The 9232-nt window shown below is 39.8% G+C and overlaps 1 protein-coding gene across 1 annotated transcript in view; it reads right to left on the bottom strand.

Moving 5' to 3' along the window:
- Nucleotides 1-956: 956 nt before the first annotated feature.
- The window catches only part of st6galnac3 (ST6 (alpha-N-acetyl-neuraminyl-2,3-beta-galactosyl-1,3)-N-acetylgalactosaminide alpha-2,6-sialyltransferase 3), an 85577-nt gene continuing 77301 nt past the window's right edge, over nucleotides 957-9232 (bottom strand). The window contains exons 3-4 of the mRNA XM_015041717.1: nucleotides 8064-8171; nucleotides 957-2674 (exon numbers count right to left, since the gene is read on the bottom strand). Coding sequence (XP_014897203.1) covers nucleotides 2485-2674; nucleotides 8064-8171 — 298 coding nt within the window. The 3' untranslated portion in view covers nucleotides 957-2484. The remainder of the gene's footprint in view (nucleotides 2675-8063; nucleotides 8172-9232) is intronic.

Raw genomic sequence — 9232 nt, forward strand, 5'->3', positions numbered from 1 at the left:
GTTCCTTGGCTCAAAAAAGGTTGAAAAACACTGTGCTAGATCACATGTGTCAAACTTAAGGCCCGTGGGCCAAATCTGGCCCTCCATAGCTTTTTATGTGGTCCTATAGATTCTTGACTAAACACCAAGTGAGCTTAAAAATATCATGTTATCAATCAAATCAGGGCAGTTTTTATCCGTTTACTACCAAATTATATCAATCAGTCCCTCCAGTTTCTTGAGAATTATGGTGGAAATTCACGCAACATCAACAAATCACTGCACTTTTTTGTGCTAATAATTGGGAGTTTATTGCAGATTTTTCTCAAAAACTGTCAAAAACTTTCTTACTTGTACTAAACAGCTGCCTCAGCCTTAATTGATGTCAGATTATAGTCCATGATCTATACAGCGAGTAATAAGGAGTCGCATGTATCGTCATAAATAAGCGCAAATATTTTGAAATTAGCACTTTGATTTTTATTGCAAAAAAATAACAAAATCCTGGGGGGACTGAAAAGATGTTCAATGATATTTAATTTTAAGGATTTATTGATATTTTAATAGTTCGTGAACAGGTTTTATCAATACATTCTGGCACAACCGGCCCTTTAAGAATGAAAATGAGTTTGACTCTCCTGATTTAGAAACATTTGGGGAAATGTGAACGTGTAATCAAACTCTGCAAACTCTGGTCCGCCTAAAAGCCTCGGTCTCGATTCGATTAAAGTGAACTCTGGTGCCGTTTGAATGCATCTGTGAACACCAAGCAGACCAGAGAACGCTCTAAAAGCAGGAAGTGGACTACAGCACAGGGCATTCTGGGTAAATCCAATCAAAACAAATGCAAGAGTCTAACGATGGCGAGAGAAATGACATGAGAGAAATCCTACAACCACTAAAATCTGCCGTCACTCCATTTTTGTTTACATTTTGTGAAAAAGGAAGTTGCACTCAGTGTCTTCTTTTGAGGTTTTTGTATTTTTTACTTCAGTGGTTATTGGAGTAGCGCCCCCACAGGCGAGGAGGGGAACAGGTTTTTCAATCATTTTGATTGTTGGAGTGTGAAAACGAACAATAGTAGCTGAAAATATAACAAATGTTGCAATTTTGGTCGCCAGTCTGACCAAATCTACCGGACTATCAGGTGGGAAATCTCCCTTTGAGTATTTCAGCCTGTAGTTCTTGCAGTTTTGATGATTATGGTTTAAAAAAAGTCATAAAAAGCAGTGTACTTGTGTACTGAATTGTGTCACTTTTGGTCCTTATTCGCTAAGCATTATACATTATTTTCGTGATTTTGTCCAGCAGCTCTAAAGCCCAACAATGAACATTTTGTTCCAAACTTTTAGCCCAGTTTTCACATGTGACTACAGCCGACCTGCAAACCACGACAATCCTGTCTGCTTACGCTGCAGCAAGTATCTCACCGTTTGCCTAAATTAGAAGTCTTTGACTCTGTCATCGCTGGTCCCACAGGCCCCAGCAGAGACCCACTGGTTATTCTTCACCGTCCTGCAACAGATGCGATGAGACGTTACTGAGCGAGAGAAGAGCGCGCTGCACCCAGAGACAAACGGGATAAAGTCCACACGGCGGTGTGTTACCCAAAGAGGCACAAAGCTGGATGAAAAGATGAGAGGAAGAGAGCAAATGCATCTTCTTCTTTGTCTATACAATGAACTGCAAAGTATATTGCAGGCACGAAATGATAATGGGATACAATTAACTTCAAATGGTTTCACTGCACACATAAATCTCCTCCTCTGTAGGGGCACAAACTGCTTCCAGAGAGATGGACTCTCTAATTGCACCTCGCTCTCTGTGCTGTGCTGCTTACATTGTCATTGGCACAGTAAATCAGCAAATGAAAACACTACAATAAAATTTAGCTTCACTGGATTAAAGCACGAAAAAGGAGCCGACGTCTTCAGGTTGAAACACAACGAAGCCGGTTTACATCTCCGGTTTTACCTACAACCTGATTTTTGATCGCTTTGTGAGACAATCTTGTTTGCTGAAGATTTTTTAAACGGATCGATGCGAAATGAAACTGACAGAGCATCTGCCTTCAGTAGTTGAAAGCCTGAACGAAGCTTGTTACAGATTAATTACAACCTGACAGGAGGCGAAACAGCAGAGAAGCTGACGAGACGTCCAAGCCGACACAAATCGTCCGGTTGGAGTTCTTCCCCCCAAATCCAAAACGAGTTAACACCAGATAACGTCTTTTCCTCTCAAGGCGTTCTTTGCTGGACTCACAGAGCCGCAAATGTTTGGTTCTGCCAGTGCAGAGCAGGGAGCGTTCCACATTCGTCTGCTGAAAACGTACAATCCAAGAAGCTGGAGGTATGAAAGATGCATGTCCACGTGTAGTCTTCAGATTTCACTAAATTCTGAAGAACCAAATGGGGACAAAATGACAGAAATATGGAGAAATCTGAAAACCGATGTGTGTGTTTGTTGTAGTGCGGATTTTCTCGTGCTCATTGGGGTCGGCCGGGGTCACGACAGCTGCCACGTAGGGTTGAAGAACTTGATGGAGTGGGTCTTGGCCCACTTGGCAAAAACTGACTTCTCTGTGATGAAGCGGTGTCCGCCGTAGGGGGCGCTCTCGTGCAGATGGTACTCTGCACACTCGTCCCGGCTGCCCGCTTCGTAGTAGTGGTAGGGAACCTGCCTGTAGCCCTCAGTCCTAAAGGAGGAGGAGAGAAACGTCATCAGACTAAATCTGTCTCTACGGAAGAGGAAGAGAAGCTTGAATTAGGTGATAAAACCTTTTATTTTGAAGGAAGAGTTCGTCCAGTTATCAGGTCTGGACACCAAATAGTTGGACGGTTAAGTCTTGCAAAAATATTCACGCAACTAAAACTTTTCACATTTAATTTTGTTCTATTTAGTGGTGAGATTTGATTAAAATTTAATTACAGGGTTTGTAATTAAATGCTCCAATTCTAACGTTAGCATTGGGGACAACCGTTAGCTGCTGCAACATGATTAGCATTGAGATGCTACTTCAGGCTAGAATAGCTTCACTGTGAGGCTAACTCTTATTAGCACAACCTGAACACATTTATAGTTTTTCTAGGGTTCCTTTACATTTTTTTTCTTTTTTTTTTTTGAAGAAAAGAATTAACCTCAAATGGACCAAAAGACGCGGTTTTCTCATCTATTGCTGTTTCTTTTAAAACGGCGCTTGTGCGTCACATTTACAGATGTACCAGAAACACAACACGAAGGTTCCTACTCTGGACTTCTGTATGGAAAAAAACAAAAATGTGTTTAATTGCTTTAAGATATTGATGCAATTAATTAATAAAAATTAACAGATTAAAGTTCCAACCCTTAATTCATTGATATATCCAAACTAAGCAGAGCTTAACACCTGTATGCTGCCATTTTACCGAATTTGTCTTTGTAAAACAGCTCAAGCTGAGTCAGACTGGATGAAGAACATCAATGAAGATCAGTTTTCAAGTCAATAAATGGACAATGGGGTTTAAAAAGGACTTTGACTGGGCCAATGCAACATGAATGATCTTTGTAAAAAAATTAAAAATGAAATTAAAAATGAGTGAATTTTACATTTAAAGGGTTGTGGACTTAATAAAGACATGGTAATTGATGGCAGATGGCTTGAAATTTTGCACAGCTGAACCTTAGCAGGATGAAATTTTGCTCCATAATAAAACTACCAATTAAAATTACGCCTGATTTCAGAGTGAATGCCAGGATTTTGTCTCGGCGGAGCCTCACTTTGGGCAGGCGGCCAGCGTCGATGCTTCTGAATGACCCGTTACCGTGTTCAGCCGGGATGAACCGATACATTCAATCAGCAGCCGAGTGCTCTCTCTGAGCACTTATCCGTTTCCAAACACTTCCCTGCAACAGCCGCTCCCACTTGGGATCGGGGAGCCGCGTGGGGAGTCGGGTTTCCCCGTCCTGCAGCTCCAGGATGAACTGCAGCTGCATCTGTGAGCGAAGGGTTTGTCAGCCAAAATCTTACAAATGCTGTTCAATCGGAGCGAATCCCAACGAGTTAAAAGCTTCTCAGAGAATAAAACACGGTTAAATCCAACAACAGGGTTTCAGCCATCTGTGTTTTTATTTTAACAAGAACTATACTGATACTATGCAGAAGTTTTAGACTATATTTTATTATATTCGAGCTGCAATTTGTTCTTTTGATTATTTAGTATTTTCTAGTTCCTCAGGTTTTTCTAAAGTTTTTTAGAAAACTTTGCGAAGTTTTCTAAACAAAAACTATTTAGGACTGGGCAATTAAAAAAAACAACGACACTGATAACACGATATGCAATAATTCAGATTGTCTGCTTTGTTTTGATGCTTTTGATTGTTTTAGGAACAGTAGAAAACTCATTTATACAGAATGACTTAACTAGTTTAAAATTATCTTCTCTGTTTTCTGTCTATTTTTTTATGTTGTTATTTGTATTTTTAACATTTCTTTCCACTGGTAAAGCACTTTGTGTTTTTCTGGCCTATGAAAAGTCCTGTATAAATAAAACTGACTCACTTTCCATCGTTAATGTTCCCTGGTGCTACTAAATAAGATTTGAAGATTTTATAAGGTTAGTTTTGATTTCAAGATTTATTTTCAAAAACTAAACATGTCGACTTTCTGATATGCGTATCGATTAAAAACGTTTCGAGGTGTCAAATGTTTGGGCTGATATTATTTTAAAGATATTCATAAATGTTTCCAGAGGTCATCAAAGGTCAAGCAGCCAGTCCATATTTACAAAATCAAATAAAATATGGCGACAAGCAGCTGTGGAACAAATTGTTTCTGTTTGTGCCGTTACAATTTTTAAGATTTGATTTTTTTTAAAGTTTCCAGAGGTCATCAGAAATCAACCTGCCCTCCCTCCTCATGTTAACAAAATCAAATAAAATTGTTATAAATTAACTGCACTATGTTTATGCATCTAAAACATTTGTACCACATTGACTGACACTATATTATGTAATAAATATTTTAATATCTTTAAAATGATAACAGCACAAACGCTTCACACCAGTTTTGTGTCATTTGAAGACGGCGGGGGTCCAACTTCACTCAGGTATATTACTGTCAATTAGTCGCTCTAGGCAATTAAACTGTTTAATATTACAATTATATCCATAATGTTTTATTCACTGAGTGTATTTGCAGATGCTAATTGTTTAAAAAATTGAGTTTTTATGTGCAATTTACACCCAGCAAGAGAATACAGTTGAGTTTTTTAAGTTAACTCAGAGCTGCAGAAACTCCTGTTGGGATGAAATAAGTCTCAGGTAAGTGAGTGAAGCAACAACTCTAATGTAGACCTTGGCATATCCATGAAATGTAGCGTGTTAGCGGAAAGGCATTGAATTACAAAATAGCCAGAAGAGTAAATCCGAAAACATGCAGCAAATGTCTCACTGCAGAGTAAAGAAAGTTATTGTGTTTTGTCCTAAATTCCCTGTTTATAGTGTTCATTAAAAGAAATATGAACTCAACCACACAAAAGCAAGAGCACAACGCAGCGGATCAGGTTCAGTGTGTCCTCTGGTGTCTGTTTTTAATGGCGTCTGACAGCTTTATGAGCGGATGACTTGTGTAACAACTGCATTGGGAGGATGAACGAGACAGAAGAGAAACAGTCGTAACAGCAGCAGCGGCTGTGGCTGTCTGCCAGTTCCCTGTAACACACAGCCGCTCCTCCTCTGTCACCCAGCGGGGCGCCGGGTTTAACAAATAAATTCAGTTTCACCAGAGCTGGAGAAAATACTCAAACCCTACACGACTGCTGGACAGTGAAGATAGTCACACGATCGATATAAACAGATGGGATCGCACTCATCTAGGCAGCAGGACCGCTAAAGCATGCTAAACGAAACATTAGCTTCGCTATCGGCGCATTGGCGGACGTGTGCCAAGCCACTGAAAACCTGCATCAGCATTGCGGCTGGACAATAAATCAATAACAATATGTATCGCGATAGAAATGTGATCAATATCAATACATCTGGAATAATATCCAACAATTTCACTGAACTCCAATCCAGAACCGCACAGCATTCTGGGAAATGCAGAGGAAAGGCTTTAGCTGTTGAACCAAAATTGGTGGAATCAACTGACTCACTCTTTGGTTACTTAGCAACTCACTCTTTGGTTACTTAGCAACTCACTATTTGGTTACCTAGCAACGACCTGTTGAGTAACTTGAGCAGCAGCAGTTAAAGGTTTCCTTGTAACTGCTTAAAAAAAAAACATGGAGTGAAAATAGTTTGGAAAACAAGAAAGGTCACGTGAGCAGTTTGGCATCATTTCAGATATTTAAAACAAAAAATAATTAATTATTCAACAAATATGAAATGCTTGTGTTGTGAGTTTTTCAGCCATATTTTCCCAGCCTTACACGGCACCTAAGTAAAGGTCCAAATAAACAGACAAATCTGTACTCCAGTAGCCTGGTTACACACTTTGCTGGATGATAAACCATCCCAGAAATAATTCCAATAAACAATAATATTGTGGTTTTGAGTAATATAATGATAATAATGGCATAGTGATGCAAGAACACATTCTCAAAGATCAATAAACTTTAAATGCTAATGAACATTTAACACTGGAACTGGGAGACATTTAAAAAAAACAACAGAAACAACAAATAAAATGAATCATGAAGTCTCTGTAAACAAAAATGTCCTTCAAAAAAAGGGCAAAACACCAGACTGAAGACTTTTGTCGAGATTTTGGTACAAGAGGAAAACAATAAATCACGCAAGTGGAAATTGAGCCTGTTTTAATGTATCATGTGATCAGTTGATTATTTATTGCTCATTGCGGCAGGCCTAAGTACAGGTACATTAAAAATATACTTCAGTATTCAAAGTACTTGTACTTTGCTCCATCCTGCCACTGATTTCACCATCTCTGCAGCATCGGCTGCAGCTTTGAATCTGAAAACCTTGAACCGCTTCATGCAAACAGGCAAGTTGTCAGTTTGGAAAACTTGTAAAAACACAACGTCTGCAGGCGTCAGTGAGGACGGGGGGAAATAAACAATGCACAGGCAGAGAGGGGGAGAAGTATCCAGTAACTGCCTCGCTAAATCACCAAATCTCCTCTGTGCCGGGTGAATTACGCGCGCCTCTCTGCCATGTGTCTGCAGCTCTTATCTCGGCTCCCGCTGCGCACCGGGGAACGTACGGAGGATGAAAAGCTGGATTTCCAGCATGCATTTGGGAAGCGTGTTTGATTCGGGGGGGGATGGAGGAGGTTCAGGTGGATGATGAGTTCATCGAGAATGCGACGCGTTTAGAGAGAGAGAGTAAGAAAGAGAGCAGCCGAACCCAGAGCGGCGTGTTTGTCATCGCAGCCCGACGGGAATCAGTCAGCCAGGATTCAGGGGAAAGACGACAGGAGAGACTCAAAGCAGAAGGGACAGCAAGAGACACGAGGCAGGCAGAGATAGACCCGGCAACGCCACAGAGAAATCCAGTATGGACGCCAGAAAGGAAATCTAACCATTAAATCCAACAGCTTGGCTTCAAAATGGACGGTGGTGGGATGTAGCGACGTATTTATTTATTTCAAACAGGTTTTTAAAAACAAGAAAATAAGCATACAAAATAATTAGCTTACCACTCCTTTTCTGTTTGAAACAGAGGAGGAAGACATGAACACTCTTTTAATCCTCCCTGTTATCTCAAGTTAAAGAAATATACCACTTACTGACGCACTAATTATCAAAAATGTTCAGTTAAAACCGTGTTATTGACCTCTGGCCTTGTGTGGATGCACAAAATGTCCAGATATAAACAACAACATGCAGAGGGTCCATGTCTGAATGTATTTGTTTGTATTTGAAGTACTTTTACTTTCAATACTTCAAGTATTTTAAAAGGAAGTTAAGTTAGGAGAAAATAGTCATTTTACTTGTACTAGACCATAATTTTGTCTGTTTATTTGTGTGCAGTTAAAGATGTGAATGAACATATTTCATTGATCAGATTTATGAAATCTGATGTTTTTATTTCCATAAAGAGGAAGCAGCAGGAGGCGGTGAGGCGTGCCGTCACTGGTGTCTTACTTGCAGTAGGTGTCGTTTATCATGCCGTAGATGTGGATCTCTTTGCACATGTCCATGGCCAGGATGAGCGTGAACCAGCCGGTGCTCAGGTACGAGCCGGACTGAATCCTGCAAACGCAGACAAAGTAAAATAATAATCTTGGTCAGAATAATATCCATCACAATTCAAATATTAATAATTTGCAATTACAGAGTTTCATTAATGCTCTTCCAGCGACCTTTGCACCTTTTGCTGATGCATTACAGCTCAACCGAGTCGTTAAATTATTCCAACAAATGCTTCCTCTGAGAGCTGATCCTCAGCTCACATGTAAATTTGAATATAACGGTAATAGCAGGTCAGCTGAAACACCGTCGTCTCCTTCAGCAGATGCCCAGTTCAATGTGATTTTTAATTTAACACCCAATTTTGGAGCTTTTACACTTGACTGGAGATGATAAAAAAAAAAAAAAAAAAGCTGCTGAAAAGCTGAGCAACAACAGGCAGCTCTTCAATTATTCACGCACCTGGTGGGCAAATCAATACCAACATGTATAATCTTTTCATGAGCCCCAGACTATTAGTGTTTGATTTGTGAATGTTCAAAGTTAAGGCATGTCAGCTTTGATCGTTTTTATCCAACAACATGGAGTTGGAGTTTCATCTTGGCTGGAGGTTGAGAAGAAAGTCTGACGCCTAAAGCCCGAGTCTGCAGGTCGGACCGGGCAGGGGGCCACAGGCTCCCCGAGGCCACGCAGCAAGCCAAAGTATGCTGAAAACAGAAATATGTGAAGGTATGTTTCATATTTATTTTACCTGAAAAACACCTGTGGCCGTCTGGACTCAGGTGGCCGTCTGGACTCAGGAATGGGGTTCCCCTGAACCCCATTCCCGCCACTCTGTTAAAAAAAATAAATTATCTCAAAATAATGAGATACTATCTCATTATATTTTGTTAATGAGATAGTATAACGATACCTTCTCATTATAATGAGATAATTTATTGTATTTTTTTAACAGAGTGGCAGAAACGGGCTTCCATACTCCAGAGACACAACAGACTGAAAATCTAGGCTGTTATTTCATAAAAGAAAGAAGAAACAAATATACACCAAAATTAATGACTTTGGTTTGATTGATCTCTCTACCAATATATTTATTTATATAGAGCCATTATATAGATTTATGA

This window comes from Poecilia latipinna, unplaced genomic scaffold (assembly GCF_001443285.1).
Source record: "Poecilia latipinna isolate Pla-1442-1.1 unplaced genomic scaffold, P_latipinna-1.0 Scaffold565, whole genome shotgun sequence".
Taxonomy (NCBI): Eukaryota; Metazoa; Chordata; class Actinopteri; order Cyprinodontiformes; family Poeciliidae; genus Poecilia; species Poecilia latipinna.